Source organism: Esox lucius, chromosome 5 (genome assembly GCF_011004845.1).
Source record: "Esox lucius isolate fEsoLuc1 chromosome 5, fEsoLuc1.pri, whole genome shotgun sequence".
In the NCBI taxonomy this organism is placed as follows: domain Eukaryota; kingdom Metazoa; phylum Chordata; class Actinopteri; order Esociformes; family Esocidae; genus Esox; species Esox lucius.
Genome location: NC_047573.1, coordinates 6,373,284 through 6,392,975, shown reverse-complemented (window position 1 = coordinate 6,392,975; position 19,692 = coordinate 6,373,284). Strand labels below are relative to the sequence as shown.

At 44.0% G+C, this 19,692-nt stretch overlaps 1 protein-coding gene across 16 annotated transcripts in view; it reads right to left on the bottom strand.

Annotated features, from left to right (window-relative positions):
- adgrb3 (adhesion G protein-coupled receptor B3) overlaps positions 1-19,692 on the bottom strand; it is a 195,366-nt gene that overhangs the window by 43,826 nt on the left and 131,848 nt on the right. For all 16 annotated transcript variants that reach the window (XM_029119718.2, XM_029119722.2, XM_029119714.2 and 13 more), the window contains 4 exons: positions 16,837-16,983; positions 14,904-14,979; positions 10,733-10,835; positions 8,632-8,675 (listed from right to left, as the gene is read on the bottom strand). In XM_029119718.2, coding sequence (XP_028975551.2) covers positions 8,632-8,675; positions 10,733-10,835; positions 14,904-14,979; positions 16,837-16,983 — 370 coding nt within the window. The remainder of the gene's footprint in view (positions 1-8,631; positions 8,676-10,732; positions 10,836-14,903; positions 14,980-16,836; positions 16,984-19,692) is intronic.

Genomic DNA, 19,692 nt, shown 5'->3' with positions numbered 1-19,692 from the left:
GCTGTATTTATATACCCTGGATAATGGAACTGTATTATTCAATGCAAGGGTATAACTAATCTTAATGCGAGGACATAGTCGATTACAGCTGTACTATAACTGAATAACATACGCTGCGCATTAAAAAAGGAAGAGAAAAAGTCTGCCACAGTTTTATCCGTCCTGAAGTTCATTAACCGCTGAATGTAAAATGTCTCGTACTTTATGAGAATATTATTCACCCGGATGCGTCTCTGCCCCACATTCTGTAAGTCCCGTAAGTTCACCAACCACCTCTGAGTTACAGGTCTGACACTCTACTCCCTGTTAAGTGTATTGACTTCACAAGGACTGGTGAAAAGTAGGGCACATAGTGGACAGGGCTGCCTTCGTGACGCACTTAAAGAGACGTTAAGGTATTTTAAAGGTGTTAATAAACAACTGCATTGCCCCCTCATACATAGCAGCTAACAGCTGTTCACCTAAGATGGCCGCCACTATTCAACACGCTTGACTGGTTGCGTCCACAATGAGGGATACTGCCTGAGCTGTCCATGCCGCTGATGCCGTCCATAACATCCAGCAGACACAGCTCAGCTGGCGAAAGTCACATTTGGCCGGTCCAATTATAATTCTGACGTTGGACTGACCCCCCTGAGCTCACCTCCAAACATAAGTCTAGGGTGAGGGAGCTAAGGAAGAGGAGAGGACAGGAGATGAGAGGTTTTGGATAAGAAGGAGCGGACAGGCCTAGATTGTAGAGCTGCTAGCCCGTGCTACATGTCCACATCATTCACCATAACGGACAAAGCACAAAGGGATTGGACAGTATAACACAGACGGCCCTTTTCTCCATTACCAGGCAAGGGGGAGGGGTGTCCCAAATGGAAACCCGTTCCGTACACGGCTCGGCGTGCCCGCCATCAAAACTAGAGCACTACGTAGGGAGCTGGGGCGACGCCATTTGGGCCGGCCTTGATTAACACCACCTCGTCAGACATGACAGCCGCGTAATAGCCCCGTGTGACAGAGTCAGGAGCCCCGGGTAATGGAGGGCCCCATTAAGAACATGGCTCCTTTGCCACACGTATGACCGCCTCGCGCGGTACGGCAGCGACGGCAGACTGTTAATGGCGCACTTAGCGACACAGGGACAGGACCGCCCATCAGGGATCACGCACCCGTGTCCATACAAGTCCATGTGAACCCCCCCCCTCCCCCCCCCCCCCCCCCCCCCCGAACAGCATCCATCCCGAACCTGCCGGCGAGCGCCCTCCTTTCTGTAACAGACACGGCACACCCGCTAATGGTTTGAAACCAGTGTTTTGCCAGAACTGGTCGGCGTTTTGCGACTTATGGATTTGGCAGGCTCACGGACAGCCCGGCGGTCAAAGGTCACGTGAACCCCGCTTTTGAAAGAAGCACGAATAGTATGGGCTAACTAGTACACTCATGATGCCATCACTGACCTGAGCGGGGGGCGCACGTTCTATTCGTTCTAAGGTCTGTTGCAAAAAGGTACAAAGAAAACGGAACTGGCCGACCAATGAACGACACCCGTTGACTGACGGTTGACTTTATTTGCGATCGAGGGCAAATCAAGTGTTTCCAATCGATCTTTGTTTCATCTGTATTCCCACCTTGGTCTGAACGTGCCTAGTTGTCAATCAGCCCGGACACAGACGAACCTGTTTCCCAGAGCCTTGGTATCGTTAGGGCCACCGTCTTAGTGTCCCACAGCACTTCCCAGAGCCGTGGTTAGGTTAAAACCCTTCACAAACCTACATCTGATCCAGACATATGCCAGCCCGCTTGCTCTGCTAGGGTGGTTTAATGGTTTGCTTCACAAGATTTCGTTCAATTTAAAAGGTTTTCGCGTGAACGGGCATGACGACCAAATGACAAAAACATGCTCCCTCTGGTTAGTCCGGGCCTAAATTACATAATCAGAACTGGTTTTATCTTCATCCGTCGTTTTACGGAACGGAGCACCAAAAACACCTGGTGATTGTCAGAGGTCAGTAGAACAAGGGTTTTAGCCTCACGGCTGCTGACCAGCGAGTCGCGACTCTCCGACATAACCGGAGGCGCCGACCTGGCAGGTGCCCTGGGCAGCGGACGTGGGTCCGCATATTCACATCGTCCCTCCGGCAAGACACGCGCGGTAACGGGCTCTCCTTCCAAAAGGCAGCCCGCACACTGTAGCAGTCAGGGAGGCCCTGTGTTTCCCTTCATGAGGAGATGGACCCGGGTGCTGCTGTGGGCCCGGGCCAACACACCCGCCTTAACGCGGACGCCCACAGACGCCCACAGACGCCGCCCACCGCTGTAGTCCACATGAGGGTGCAGGTGTTTTCCATGGCGGCCGACGGGCCCAGTTGGGAGGATACGCTCCGTTCGCCTGACCCCTCCTCAGGACATAATTTTCCTTTTTGGGTAAAAATTGAAATTCCTTAACTATTTCACACGCTTCTTTTCAGCCTTTGTGGATATTCCACCATTGTTATCATACAGTATCCTAACCTATCACATTCTACCCTCTATCCTGTACAACCTATAACATTTGAAAACAGAACACTATTTATTTGTAATGCTCACTAACCGACGCTCGATTTTGCCAGCACACCCAGGAGGAAACGGGGCTCCGACTGAGGTTAATATCTGGTGTGCCAGCAAATGGACGCGATCAGTGGAGACGGGGAATCGTGGATAATGGGGGTGGCCTCCAAAAAGGAGGAGAGAGAAGGAAATGGAAAAACGTTTCCCTCCTTACTTCTGTTAGTCGAAGTTACTCTCTGTTTGGTAAATATCTTGGCTATGAACAACTGAACAGGGTTGGGGCTGCATTGTTGCCATGTTTCCAAGGCTATGTTAAAGGAGTCGAAATGTCGTGATGTGTGCAAATACCATACAATCTCTTCAGTGGGACAATAAATTGCAAATGGGTACATTTTCATAACACTTTTTTCTGCGATACTTTCCACTAAACCAGTCAACTTTTGCCTACAAATGTTTTCCACATTTTTCATGACTGTTTTATTTCCCAAGTCTTGACTGCAAAAAAAAAAAAAGGAAAAAAAACAAGACTGCAAATGATTGTTTACGCATGCTTGATGACATGAACAGATACGGAGGACAGGAATGAGGGGTTTAATACAGTCATTTGCTTGCACAAATGAAAGCTTGTTCTATTTGCTCGGTACACATGTTAACCAACACGCTAATTAATAATGAACACATGCATACATAATCCATCAGATTACCGATGACAAATATAAACAAAACACGATCTAAGGACTGTCATGAATGTATTTTGTCTAGGTAATCCTGTTGCCAACTATTTTCTTCCCATGGTTCTTAGCAACTGTACTTTGCTCTTTTAACTGACAGTGTAAATACCACTGGGGCTGAATCTATGTGAAGAGCTCAAATTACCCTCAAAAGGGCAGAGCCTTGTGTGGAAATTGAATTTAGTTGAATATGCTTCCTCTATTTTCTTATCTGTCACTGAGTGGAGAAGAGGGACCGTTGCTCTCACTATTGCTCATATTCCTGTAGAAGCCGAGTGCAATTTTCATATTTTTTGTGATTTTATGCTTTCTCTATTTCATGATTAAATAGCAGCCATATTCAATTTAGAAACTGGGGCCGCCGAGATTAACTGCTATGCTATTTTCTTTTCTATACAGGAAGATGAAAAGTACGGAATTCCTGTAGAACATTATATATTATACCACTGTGACACATAAATCTCCTATGACAGATGCTGCAAAGCCCAGAGTGCAAAGTTGAAATGATGTCATTGCAAAATGATTACTACCAGAACTGGTTGAAATAACCCTAATTGCAGTAAACGTTGTCCACTGGGACAGAGATACATTAGTTCACTGAACATGTGAAGACAAACACCCCTTGAGTGCCTATTTATATGTACTAGCACAGGCTTGTAGCGACAAACACAAACACATCGTCTAACTTCATAGTTTTTCGTTTTCACTGAATTATTTTCCCTATCAGTATGTTTATGCCTCTGGTTAGTTCTAACAAATCTCCTTGTCACCAAACCTCATTTTAAGCACTGTGCTGTAGAAGGAGAGGTGTGGGGTGGCTACAAGTGAGCCGTTCTGTCCAGTAGGTGTGAGAGAAAGACTGAGGGGAAACAGAGCGTTAGAGAGGATTGGCAGAAGAGGAGGTGGTACGTACAAGTGAAAGAGGAAGAAAAAGGAGGCAAAAGGGAGGAAAGAGAAAAAGAGATCTTCCACTCTACTTTAGCTGAACGGTGCAGGATAGAGCAGTCAGGATAGAAGGATAACAGGTCAGAACAGTCAGGATAGAAGGATAGCAGGTCTGAATTGTCAGGATAGAAGGATAACAGGTCAGAACAGTCAGGATAGAAGGATAACAGGTCAGAACAGTCAGGATAGAAGGATAGCAGGATAGAGCAGTCAGGATAGATGGATAGCAGGATAGAGCAGTCAGGATAGAAGGATAGCAGGTGAGAACAGTCAGGATAGAAGGATAGCAGGTCTGAATTGTCAGGATAGAAGGATAACAGGTCAGAACAGTCAATGGGGTGGACTTTAGACAATCACAATCATATCTCTGAAAATCGATCACGTGACATCAAATTATCAGTTCCTTGGGTAGTTATATAGAATATACAGTATCTCACAAAAGTGAGTACACCCCTCACATTTTTGTAAATATTTGAGTATATCTTTTCATGTGACAACACTGAAGAAATGACACTTTGCTACAATGTAAAGTAGTGAGTGTACAGCTTGTATAACAGTGTACATTTGCTGTCCCCTCAAAATAACTCAACACACAGCCATTAATGTCTAAACCGCTGGCAACAAAAGTGAGTACACCCCTAAGTGAAAATGTCCAAATTGGGCCCAAAGTGTCAATATTTTGTGTGGCCACCATTATTTTCCAGCACTGCCTTAACCCTCTTGGGCATGGAGTTCACCAGAGCTTCACAGGCTGCCACTGGAGTCCTCTTCCACTCCTCCATGACGACATCACAGAGTTGTTGGATGTTAGAGACCTTGCGCTCCTCCACCTTCCGTTTGAGGATGCCCCTCAGATAAATAGGGTTTAGGTCTGGAGACATGCTTGCCTAGTCCATCACCTTTACCCTCAGCTTCGTTAGCATGGCAATGGTCTTCTTGGAGGTGTGTTTGGGTTCGTTATCATGTTGGAATACTGCCCTGCGGCCCTGTCTCTGAAGGGAGGGGATCATGCTCTGCTTCAGTATGTCACAGTACATGTTGGCGTTCATGGTTCCCTCAATGAACTGTAGCTCCCCAGTTGTACAAGCTGTACACTCACTACTTTACATTGTAGCAAAGTGTCATTTCCTCAGTGTTGTCACATGAAAAGATATAATCAAATATTTGCAGAAATGTGAGAGGTGTACTCACTTTTGTGAGATACTGTATGTTACTTAAGTCACATAGCAACCTACACATGACTGGTTATCTGGGAATATAAAGCATTGTTGGAAAAATCCATTCTAATTGTTTGAAAGGAAGAAGAAATCAATGTTCTGCTTGATGAGGCAGAGGCACCAGCACCGACCCATCAAAGACAGTAGCCTACCAGTAGCCTACAATGCTGGGTTTCAGACTCATGAACGTTTATTCTGAACACCTTTTCTTAATTATTTCTTAATTTTTCTTAATTGTTTTTCATTCTCAGTTGACAATTCAATTCACAATTCTATTACATTCACATCCACTTATTAAATTTGTCTAAATAAATGTGTCTAAATTAAAACTGTTTTGATAATTGTTCTATTGCCTTAATATTAACTGTTTGGGATCACACCCTTGCATGTTGAGGGAGGCGCTATTTCACAAAAACTGTGAAGTGCTTGTTACGATGGACAAACGAGTGGTCCCGAGCTCGTTATTGAACGAGCGATGTTACGTGCCACTTAAGTAACAATGCTTTCGCGAAACACTGGTAAAATAAAGAAGCACTTACGTGCATCTTACGATCATCTTAGTGCTTTGGGAAACCGGGCCAGAACAGTTGGATAGCAGGTCAGAACAAACTGAATGAACAGTAAAGGTTTTTTGATATTAATATGAAAAATTATAATGTGTCATTCGTTTCATTTAAAAGTCTCATTTTATAGCCGCTAATGGCTAGCAGATATATTACAGGCCCACTGATCAAGGACCAAGCTCCTACGATTGAGACTAAGGCCAGCACACTCCCAATTCACCACACTGAAAACACTGTCAATGAACCGGTCAAAATGTTGTCAATGAACTGGTCAAAATGTGTTCAGTGAACCGGTCAAAATGCCTTCAATGAACTGGTCAAAATGTTGTCAATGAACTGGTCAAAACATTGTCAATTAATGAGTCAAAACAGTGTAAAGGAACTGGTCAAAACAGTGTAAAGGAACTGGTCAAAACAGTGTAAAGGAACTGGTCAAAACAGTGTAAATGAACTGGTCAAAACAGTGTAAAGGAACTGGTCAAAACAGTGTAAAGGAACTGGTCAAAACAGTGTAAAGGAACTGGTCAAAACAGTGCAAAGGAACTGGTCAAAACAGTGTAAAGGAACTGGTCAAAACAGTGTAAATGAACTGGTCAAAACAGTGTAAAGGAACTGGTCAAAACAGTGTAAAGGAACTGGTCAAAACAGTGTAAAGGAACTGGTCAAAACAGTGTAAAGGATCTGGTCAAAACAGTGTAAAGGAACTGGTCAAAACAGTGTAAAGGAACTGGTCAAAACAGTGTAAAGGAACTGGTCAAAACAGTGTAAATGAACTGGTCAAAACAGTGTAAATGAACTGGTCAAACATTTTCAATAAACGGGTCAAAGCGTCGTCAATGAACTGGTCAAAATGTCTTAAATTAACTGATCGAAACTGTTTCAATGAACAAGCATTTTAAATTTACTGGTCAAAAATATTCCAATGAAAGGGTCAAACATTGTAGATTAACTGGTTCAAACTATTTCAATGAACAGGTCAAAATGTCTTCAATGAACTGGTCAAAACCTTGTCAATTAATGGGTCAAAACAGTATAAATTAACTGGTGAAAAATGTGTTCATTAATGGGTCAAAACAGTATAAATTAACTGGTCAAAACATTTTCAATGAACGGGTAAATACATCTTCAATAAAATGGTCAAAACAGTGTCAATGAACCGGTCAAAACTACTTCAGTGAATGGCTCAAAACAATGTCAATGAACTGTGCCTGGCCTATTTTCAAGTACCTTTTACATCTTTTTAAGCCCAGAACCTACATTTAAAAGAATGTAAATTCAACAACATACCTTTCCATAAAATGCGGTCCAAGCTATATCAAGGGCAAACAAATGACCTGAAGGTTAATATATCTGGGTTTATCTATGTAGTTTATAACACCATAACTACTGTCTGTCACAGAGCCAAAAGTGTTAGTTCACCCTATGAATTCTGAAGAGTTAAAAACATCGATATTAAATCTGAAAGCAGATTATGGATATCATGGCTTCTGAAATGAACGCTCCGCCAATATTACCAAGCCCTGACTGGTCCAAAGAATTGTCAGTAATCAAACCAAGCCCTTATTGGCCAATAGTTCAAAGCTGAATGTTGCTTTAACAAAGGGTAGGCTTGAGAACAGAGCGAGCTGTCAAATCCACATTGATCAGAATAAATGAAGAGTATTTGACTCCATGTGTTTAAACAGAATATTCTTATTTCTGTTTAGGAGTGAACAGAAGAATTAAAGTTTGCTCAGTTAAGTAGACATAAGATTTTAATGTACGTCATTTTGATGGACACTATTTAGTACCACAAAGGAAACAGAATGACAGTACTCTAACGAAACTTGCTTCTGTTAAATCACAGCCTTCTTTGATCTTACCAGAACAAATCATCCTTCATATGAGTTACCATTATCAGTATGTTATTATATCTGTAAAATACAATGGCTGAAATAAAATGCATGCTGAGGACAAAAGATGCACTTTGAAAACGGCATGGACATTTCCTTGGGCCCCTGCCCCTTTATTTTCTGTAACAATTGCTGGATAACACTTGCCTGTAGTTTAATCAAATACAGGTGCCTTGTACTGGAAATAATAGGGAGTGGTAATATTCCTCCCGTCCAGTCATTTTATTAAATGTCGTAACGGGAAAAAGTAGACTGCTTAGCCAATAGCACCCTATTCACAATGAAAGGCACACAACATTTGACCTGAGAAGTGCCCTACAAAGGGAACCAGGGAGCCATTTGGGAGGCAGGCCTGGACGTGTATTCCCCACTGTTATTTGGAAGATTTATTCCTTTTGTCTGATTTTAATCTTCATAGGCTTTCGCCTCATTTTTCAATTCCGCAAAAAGTAATTGTCCTGAAATACCCTTGCAGTGGAGGGCGAAGCCGACCAGCGAATGCAGACGGTAAACGTCTCGCTGCCTTTGTGTGGTATGGCGTCGGCCTAGAGCACGCACCGCCAGCAAACCACCGTCTTTTGGATTCAATGGAGATACAAGAAGATACAAGAAGGGGATGGTCAAGCAATGTTTTCACCGGAATCACCTGCGTTTCGCATTGGAGACGTCTCCACAGTAGCTACACTGTACATAGTATGTGTAAAGGTTGCATGCGTTGTGAATCAGGGAAAACGTGTTCACTTACATGCCAGCGCTATCCCACAACGCGCAGTAGGGATTCATGGTTCCCTGAAACACAACAGAGAAGAGACTGTGGTTAACAAAACATTGACCAAAGCTTCCCAGACATGTGCTGGTAATTCTGCAGGAAGAACACAACAACACACTGCCTGTCTTCTTAACTGAGGACTATGGTAAGACCTTTTCCAGATTGCAGTTCAGAGTTAAAATGTAAAAAGCAAAAGATGATTGGTGGCAGTTTTATCTTCCTGACATTGTGAATCACTTTAGCCTTAATAAGGGTTAAAGTCCCAAACAATGGTGACGGCCACATGTTTAGAGCGCATTAGTCAACAAACAATGGTTCAGCAATTGGTTGGATAATTAATTATCAAGGCTACCCAGCGTAGCTTTTGTGTCAGCAGAGAGAGAGGGGGACAGATCCAAAGATACAGTGAGAGAGAAATAGAGGGAGGGAGACAGGGATAGAGGGAGACCGAGAGGGAGACAGGGTGAGGAACGGAGAGATGCAGAGAGGAAGACAGAGGGGGACACACAGACAGAGAACACTGGCGTGGAACCACAGTGTGTGTGGGTGCTTAGAAGGAGAGTTGAGGACCTCTGGGACTGTATATTGTCGATAGCCTGCACTTAAAGTGTGTTCTCTCCCATGTGCTGTAAAATGCACACATGACAGACAGGTATGATTGATGGGGACGGTTTTAATACATTTGCACAGACGCTCAGTGTTGTAACAAGGACACTAGTTTACATATTGGCTTGACATTGGTTTGACTCAAAGGGCTGTATGGGTTTTTGTGAGCGTGGTTCTGAGCGTGGTTCTGGAAATAAACGCAGTGCTGAATGGCAAGGGTAAGCCGATTATGCCTTCGATTACCTGGGCTATAATCAGTACATCTGGGTGTTTCTCAACCCTGCTCCTGGAGGCACCCTCTCCCTGCCCTAACACACCTGATGTAGCTCATCAAGGACTTGATAATGAGCCGATCATTTGAATCAGGGGTGACAGAGCAGGCAGAGATCTAACACATGCAGGGTGGGGTGCCTCCAGGAGCAGGGTTGAGAAACACTGAGATATATGATACCAACATCACTGCCATAAGACCAACACTGAGATGGACCCATTTACTCATAAAACCCTACAGAACTGCATCACTATTCTAATGCAACTGCATGAGCATAAACGCAGTTCCACACAAATACCAACGAAACACCTGCATAAAGTAACAATGCAACAACATTTCTATAGAAACAAGGCCAAATGACAAGGGCATATTATAAGGTAAAAACTAAGTTTCAGTAATAACTTTGCGACAAAAACTGAGCTAGAAAGATTCACGTTGGTAAAACATCAAATTAGCATATGAAAGAAATACATTACACTGCTGTGGGCGCCCCTAAACATAACCACACGAAGGGAAGCAAATATATGTACTCACATCTCTCTAGGATGCACACTGGCCTGGGCTAACTCAATGCTTAGTGCAGAAGACCACAACCAAATAAGCTTCCTTGGCTGTGACTTCCCTTTTTCCCCCCTAAGCTTGCTGAGACCAAAGACTACTTCTGTTCTATGCACAGAGCTACAGCTCTTCTGAACGACTAAATCATTATGCGCTCATTCTTATTCCGCACATTCTTCCCAGGTTTTGGTTACCTCCTCTTAACAACCCCAGGGTTATCCGTTAATCTCTGAGGCGGTGGTTTTTGGGTGTCATCGACGGGGAAGCGTCATGTCACTGCCATCCGTCACTGTCAGAGCACACAGTTGCTCCTCCCATTCATATTTGGGCCTGCAGATTTGGACTGCTGATCCACGCTCAGTGCAGCGTTTTAGATCATAATTCATTTGGTTATTATGGAACGGGAGGACCTTTCACTTTGGCGCGCTTCGTAAAACACAGGCCCGGATAAGTGCCGTTTATACATTCTGTGATCCAGTAGATCCCATAAAAACACCTTCCTCTTCGGCATTGATTGAATGACATTTTAACAACGGGCATCGTGATTACCCGTGAGACGGGGGGGGGGGGGGGCAACAGGTTTGCTCAACCACTTTAAATGAGAAGAAAAAAACACACATAATTGACATGAAAGGTGCTTACGTTGGCCAGGTGGGCCAGCTCAATCTCCAGGTGTGACTCTGTCGTCCTCGGTTCCGGCCTCACAGTCACAGCGATCACCTTAGAGCTCACCGCCGTGTGGTTCCTAGGTGGAAAACAGAAGGAGGTACAAATGGGACGGAAATTGAGTGTTTCAAGCTGTGGCCCGGCGGCACACATACAGCATGGCAAAGCTGGGCAGGACACTGTGGAGGAAGGAAACTACTCAGCCATTGGACAGATTTTTTTGTCGGAACAGATGGCGAATACAACTGTAGCAGTTATATAAAAACAAAACGTATTAACTGGATAAACAATCGCGTGGTAACGTTTTTTGTGGGAACACGAGGGTGACAGATTTCCACAAAGAAATGTAGGAAGCGCTAAAAAAAAGATGTGTCATTGTTTTACAAACATCCCAAAGATCCCATGACGTGTTGCACTGAGATCAGGCCACGGGCTCCTGAATGTGATGCCATGGCTGGCGTGCACACAGGCTTTGCCAACACGATGGATTCCATTCGGTCCAAGGGTCAACAAGAAATGTAAAGTCTCAATTCATAGTCCACCAGAGCAAAGACGTGTTTGTTCGGCGTCCCATCGAGACACAGCCACACAGCTGTAGCTACTCGCCCTTCCACCGAGGACAGACTTCCCAAACACGCACCTACGCACATTCACCCGCCAGCGCGACTCATGTCTGCTAATCATGTGAATGAGAAAGCTTGAGATAAGCTGACAGCTTGAAGAAAAAGGGATGAAAGCCAAGGGTCAAAAATTGTGAAGCAATGTTATGGGTGCGTGAATGGGTTTTGGACTGTGACAGCACCAAAGACGTGACCAACAAAATGGCACACGTGAAAGAGGCCAGCCGGAGTAGAAGTTAACTGCAGGGCAGACGGACAGAGAGAGAGGAGAGACTTTGGTCACAAGGGGCCAACTTGGGGCGCGATTTCATGGTCCATTTGGAGCGAGTCACAGAGATTTAAAATAGACATACCTCAGGACCTCTGGCTTTTGCGTGTTAATTGAATCACCAGAACAGTGTATTTGCCAAACAGCTTGAATCTAGCTTTTAAATCCATGTTTGTCCTCAATGGAATCCAATTACCTATTTAGTTCACTACGATTGACAGATGCCCAAAGCTGTGATTTTTGGGACGCCTTCTTCACCCTCAGTGGTTTAAGCCCTGAGAGACCATAACCATCTCTGCTGAAGGAAGAAAAATCCCCAAACTAACTTTAAATGACACCTGTCCTCTCCATCTGCTTATGGATATCTTATTTACTTCATGAAAATGGATAGAAAGATTCTATGCCTGAATAAAAATGGATGGCTTCCTCTCTAGAGTCGTAATATGTTCTGAAAAATACAAATTCTTGTTGATGAAAGGGTGACTTTTCATTTTTCTTTTGCCGAAGAAAAGGAGAATGAAACAGAAATCCTCAAAGGGGAGTTAATCCAAGTCTTTCTTCTCTTTGAGGATCAGATCTATGGCCCCTTGCACTTTTTTTTATATATTTCATCATCTTCAAGGGAACATGTGTCATGGGTTTGAGAACTGAACAGAGAATGTCACATTTATTTTTCTATTTCTCTCTCTTTCATTTAAGCCATGGGGAAACAGAACAGTAGGCTATGTCACAACCAAAGTGATACTTTACGGACTGACCAGATGTGTCCAAAACTGCTCCATATTCCCTATAATATAATACACTACATCTTTACCAGATAACGTTAGACACTATAGGGGAATAGTGTGCCATTTGGGACGCAAACTTACTGTCTCTGACCTACAGTTCTCTTGGGAGAGGAAGAGACGTTTCTAAAGCTCAGTTTGGCCCCAAGAGGTTCCATAGAATTTCTTGTTTGATCCTGGGCAAGAACACCACAATATGGGTCACAAACACACTGTCTGCTGTTTTTCGATAAAAAGGTCACATTACTAAGTCAAATATGGATTTAGGTCTTTCCTTTGGCTTACAAAGAACACTGGGCCTATGGCAAACACTCAGTCACTGTAAGGCTTTTATAGGTTTATAGCATCTGTACCAGTCGAAATAAGAAATGTATCTACAATGCTAAAGCTATTATCTTATGAGTAGGCATTATGTCATTCACTACACTTCTTTCAAAGCCATCCTACAGGAGTCTACTGTATAATTACACAACACTTGTGCACAATAAGTAGGACATGTGGCTGTGAAAAAAAAATCTCTTCTGTTGCCTTTCTGCAAAAACTGTTTCTTAGCTCCCACCAGGCAAATTAATGTAAAGGTCAAATAATGTACTTTGGTGCCAGATGACTTTGCCATATGCTTATGCTGAACAAGCACTTCACAGGATTTACTTCTGTCCCTCAAGGAAGCGACCTTTAGGGACGAACAGCTTTTTGACACCTTTTTCTGTCTTACACATGATTAGTTTCTTCACATTTTTGTGATATTTCTTCTAGCCATCTAAATGACCTTTTGGACAACACAAGAAATTCATGTTACTTTTTATTGTCTTCATGTTTATTTGTATTTATTCTAATTTTAAACAGTGTTAATACAAGCAAAGACTCACTTAATGCCCAGACAAATAGCTTCAAACCATTTTCTTGGGTGTACTCAAACTTTCAACTGTTACTGTATGCATATCCAAACACTCTGTATTTGCATAGCCTCTTGAGGAAATCATACCGTTTTTTTAAAGCCTAAGTGAAGCTATTCAAGTTCAAATGTCCAACCTTAACATTTCATAACAACAGAAACATAATAAATTAACTGGGGGAAGAAAAAACTAATCTGATGGTTGAAAAATAACAATCGGTGAATGGCACAACACTCCCGAGCCCAACTCTCCAGCCTTCAGTTGTGACCCCATACGCACTTATACCTATTTCAGTCAACCATAACTGGTATCTCACCGATAACATCGATAACACGTGTCTCGGCATCGATAACCTAGCAGCGTGTGTTGATAGCCCGCATTATCACAGCCATTATCACAGAATGAACACGTAGTTAGTTACCCCGCAAAATGAATGCAGGCTATCAGCACAAGGAAGAACGATAAGAGGCCATTGTGGAACCACAAAGTCCCAGTGTGTGTGTGGTGTGTCAAGGCTCAGCCTGTATCAGCAGAAAAACGGTGATCGGTTGATAAAATTAATTGGTGTAAATCTAATAAAGCCCTGCATTGATTTTTGTGACACAGCCTTACACTGATGGTTGTAATGATATGCAAGCCAATGTATCATATCGCATACACCCTCTGCTCAGCCATAAACTTTTGTTTTGCCCCCGAACGAGTCCCAAATGCAGCTCCATCCCAAGCGTTGTGGCGCCATTTTCGCCGAAGTCCTGCGGGCCCCTCTGTAAAATGAGCGCACTGCATGGGGAATAGGGGGGCATTTAAGACACACGCTTAATGGAAAAGTGCCACTGGACAATACATTATGACAGTAATGTCCAATTTGATTAACAGAATATCTAACAATATTGGAAAACGCCTTTGAGGCATAAATCAAGCGTGAAATTTTGCTTAGTCATGCCCTCTCCATTGTTCCTTCAAATTTGTAGTATGATTAATAGGGTTATTTAGCCAGGATGGAGTTACTTCAGGGGTAGATCGTTACTCTGTCTCATCCAGTTTTCAGTTCCAAAAGTTCCCACTATGTGCTGAGGAGGATGAGAAAACACCCTGCGTCCCAAATCCCACCCTATTCCCAAAAAAGACGCGCACAGGGTGTTGGTTCAGGAGCAGACGCCGTCATCTCAGACCGAGGAGTTCCTCCTTAGCAAAATGCAGATATTCGCTGCTGTTGGGATCACCTGTTGCTGGAGTTTAAATGTGTCCAGCCTAACCTCGAGACTATTCCCTGAAAGAGCAAGGTGGAAGGGGACATTTATGAACCCTCACTGGATACGCGGCCCGTTAAATACGATTCAAGGATTTACACTCAGCCAGCACTGACACCTTGTCAGAGATTAGAGTTTACATCATATTTTACATTTACACGGCCTCGCATGGCCCAAGTCCCGAATGGAGCGGATACTCCCTTTATGATGGGAACAAGCCGTCTATTTAGGACATAACCCTTTGCTAGGCGGAGAGAGGAGAAATGTGGAGGGAGGAGGAGAGAGAAAAGAGAGAAAGAGGAGGGAGGAGAGCGCTGGCCCATTTTACCTCGGTGAAGGCAGCATAAGCCCCAGCGTCTTGTACAGGACAGTCCCCAAGATGAAGACAGGCGACCCATCGACGTCTGAGGAACAGAAGGTAATCGTTATGGTCACCGTTGGTTACAGGACCATATTATTATATGTTATGAATATTCAGTGTGTAACTGTACATCCATCGGCACAAACCTTTTAACGAAATAAACTACCACACAGTATTAAAACAATACATATTTAAAACAAATGCTTTTTTTCTTTTTTTTTAAATGCTACCCAGACAAACTCTTTACGAGTTGAGTTACTTAGAGCTACATATCTTTAGCTGTCATGCGCAGAACGTTTTGCCAAGCTGCGTTACAAGCCACATCTGAACTCTCCTGCCAACAGCACATTAAGCAATAAAGTAGATTGCACTCAACAATTACGGGTTGATGAAGGGTAAATGATTGTCCAACAAATCCTTGACAAAAAAAATAATTTCCTTTAAGCGATAAGGAGGTTGTAGCCACTAGATGCAGGAGCACAATCTCTGTCCCCTACAACACAGTGAACAACTTTTCACCTGGACTCGTTGAACTCTTGCTAAGCCACTTGGTCTCCCAATAATGGTGGGTTATCATTACACGTTACGTTTCATCAAGAAGAAATCTGTCATGAGAAAAGTACAGGTTCATAAATGCTACCGTATATCCGCCATGATACAACGGATGTGAGCAGTATCAAGCATTAGTTCCGGTACTTTGGATTGCCCACTTCTTCGCAGGTACTGGCATCTTTCCAATTTCAGAATGGGAGAGCGAGGAGGCGGCATTTGGCCCCTCTCCGATGCTTAAAGAGCAGGGGGGAGGGTGGACGTCTTCATAATGGATCATTATGGATGCAGAACCTAATAAAGCATTTCAGCAAATACGCAAGACCATAGTTCTGTTCAGTTAACTGTGATCATTCAAGAATGTCTGTCCCCACAACCCTTTCTTCCAATCGTCCTAAACACATCAAAAGTAGCTGTAAATACCCCAGTGGCCTTTTAAGAGTCCTGGCTCCCCCCAGGTTAGAGTAGGACAGATTTAGGTAATAAGTCATAATCCAAGCCAATCGCCATTTTATCGCCATTTTACTTTGAAATAGTGCAGAGAATTCTGACTACACCAATTAAGCAAAATGTCTGGCAGAGCCAGCAGATACACTCTGGCCTTCTGAGCTGGCATTTGTTTAAAAGTAGAGACTTGCTGAGTGGACACAGGACAGACAACTCAATTAACTGTACAGGCTCTCATAAATGAGTCCTCAGGCAGAGAGGGCAAGGGCTAAATACATCCGCCTGAAAATAAATGTTACTGAAATTCTGTGGCTGAGGCTGGCATTCGCAATACAAAGCTAACTTGGCCACACATTCAGTGGACCACTAGAATCTAGAATGTTGGACAAACTCCAGCCATTCTATTTTTATCTGATTTGACACGGCAGGGACATGTGACGATCAACATTCTGGATGAACTAACTGATTAGGCCATGACCACTGGATGATTTCCTAGATCCAGCCTCAGAATACTGTAAACAACAGCCTGAACATGATTAAAGGGGCAATGTGAAGGATTTCTATGGCAATTCTAGGACAAAAACAAGCACAAATGACCAGTAGATATCTAGCGATAATGTTTTAAGTGAATGTTTCAAATAATATTTTTGGACGGTACCATCCACCCAAAATCACAGTGGACGAGCTCATACTATATCGGTCTCGTTCGGTGAGGGAAGACGAGGAGGAGAACATTAGTGTTATCGTCCAGAGGTGGGATTCTGCACAGTGCCCCTTTAAGAAGATACACGAGAATTCTCTATCTCCTTCTGCCATGACCTCTCTTCATCTAGTCTTCATCCCCCCAATTCCACTACAACTATCATAATCATCGCCGTCATTATCATCATCGCCGCCATGTTACCTGCAGACTGTGGGATGAAGATGCCCTTGGGAATGACCACCTTGTCCTCAGAGTTCCTGGCCCAGTCAACCATGCCTTTTCGTCCCTTCATGGGGAAGTTGATGTCGGTCATGACAGACACAGCCGGGAGTCTCTGGATGCTGGCCACTGGGGGTGTGGAAACAGTGGAGAGGATTAGTCCAACTTTGTCATGCCATATCCAGTCTAAAAGGAATATATTTGCAATGAGAATAAATATTTCAATAGTTTAAAAACTGTTGTCCAAACATTACCACGTAGGAACCATCAAATGTTTTCTGTATGACTGACAGGCAAAGTAATGGAAATCTATACAGTCCTTGATTTTTCTCAGTACTTTGAGAGGCTGTTTTCGCCCCAAGAGGACAAGACATCAGCCTCCAGACAAACTCTCAGTTCCCACGATGTACTTGCTAACTTGTAAGCGGTGTGAAGTTCGGTTCACACACGGCTGAGTGTCGAAGACTGTGCTGAAACATGGAGCTGGTTTCTAATACTTTAAAAAATAATTTTCAATCCCTTTACGCAAGCTGGATTTTGCTTACCCAGTTTAATGAACCAATGAGAAAAGGGCTACCATCCCAGGCAGGTTCATACTAGCATGTCACCAGGTCAGCAGGAGAATCAATACAACGTGAATCTCACCATCATCCCATCCTTTACAATATGACAATGCGTTATGAAAAATGTCAACCAGGGAATCAGGGTTTCCTTTTTGATTGTTCCCTCATTTTCAGGGACTGCGTCGACAATGGTCTGTGTTTTTCACTTTCTCTTTTCCCCCACTTCCTTTTCAATCCACTCTCAGTAATCAGGCGGTGCCCAAATAACCCCCTATTCCCTAAGTGCCCTACTAAAACTACTCAAAAGTAGAGCACTAAATAGCTACAGAAGCGCCCTTTCAGTCAGAGACACAGACACTTCCGCATTGATATTGAGGCATTGAGGATTGCCAGTGATTTGATGAGACTGACAGTTATCCTATCTGTCTAAAGCCAAACTGATCCCCTACATTGCATGTCTGGCTCAAAAGCTTTTCCGCCCCTGACGAATGTATCACACTGAAACCACGTTCTATTTAATAATGAAGATTCCTTAAACAAATAAAAATAAGACTTCCTGAAACCTACTTCCTTTGTCCCTGAAGAGACGCTGGCATCAAAAGCTTTCACACATGGAAGCAGGCTGTACACTCTCCAGAGTCAACAAAAAAAACGATTCAAAATCCAAGATCCAATTGGAGTTAGACCAAACCTGAAGAGGCAATCCATGAAATTGGACCTACTTTATCATTATGGCAGAATGATATGCTGCATCTCAGCTTTGTTAGATGTTAAGAGTCCCTGCCCTATACCGCCAAGATAATGACATGGTCCATAGGCCCTGGACCAATATGGTCTTAAACAACCAGTCTCAGTGGACGGATACTGCTCTAGGAACAGTTTTGCTCATTTCATTCGTGATGAATCAGGTTTTGTGGACAGGTGGTGTCACCTGATCCTAGATCAGACATTATCCCATGAGATTCTTCTGGCGTATGGGCTTTCAGCACAAGCGCAGGATGGATTAGTGTGTATGTGCGTGTATGTGTGTGTGTGTGCGTGTAGTGGTACAGGGGCCAGATGAGGCAAACGCAGCGTGTGTGTACTCTCCGACAGGTATCACAGTCAGTCCCAGCCGGGTGGCACCCCTCAACACAGGGAGGACAGGCTAAGCCGGCCGTTCTGCCACTGATGCAAAGCACCATTGTCCCCGGCATTGTGCTCTCTCTGCTGGTAATGTAATTGGAAGCTTGGCAAAGCTCCACCGAATGTGGGAGTGTGTGAGCGCGCGACAGCGTGGAAGGGACGAGAGAGCGAGAGAGAGAAAGAGAGAGAGAGAGAGAGAGAGCGAGAGAGAGAGCGAGAGAGAGTGAGAGAGAGAGAGGGTGTGTGTGTCAGTGAGATAATCCGAGCGACAGCAGGGATGGAATCACAGGGCACCATGGGATACTCCAGTCACAGAGAGGGGTGTTTCAAAGCGCCAGATGTTGTGTGAAGCCTGAGGTGGCAGCATTAGTCACAGGTCGCATTGTCAGACACAGACACACACGCACACATGCAGACACACACACACACACACACACATTCAGACACACACACACACGTTCAGAAACACACATACGTGCAGAGACACACACACATTCAGACACGGACACACCTGCAGACACAGACACACCTGTAGACACAGACACACCTGTAGGCACACACACACGCAGACACACACACACACATGCAGACACACACACACATGCAGACACACACACACAGAGTCCAACGAAGACACCAACACAAATGCAGGTTCTTTTACATTCAAAATGTACATTCAATTAAGATAAATACGTTTCACAGCACCTTCTTCTGTACACAGAAAGGCCTCCCAGGGGAGCTGACCTGTAGCAGTAACTATGTAGTCTCTTTAAGGTAGGTTGGCAAACTGTTGGCCACCAACAGTCATCTACATTGTCTAGGCTCTTGAACAGAGGCTGGATAACATGATAACCGGGACTGTATAAGCCTGCACTGATAACTGGGGCTGTTCAAGCCTGCACTGATAACTGGGGCTGTTCAAGCCTGCACTGATAACCGGGGCTGTTCAAGCCTGCACTGATAACCGGGGCTGTTCAAGCCTGCACTGATAACCGGGGCTGTTCAAGCCTGCACTGATAACCGGGGCTGTTCAAGCCTGCACTGATAACCGGGGCTGTTCAAGCCTGCACTGATAACTGGGGCTGTTCAAGCCTGCACTGATAACTGGGGCTGTTCAAGCCTGCACTGATAACTGGGGCTGTTCAAGCCT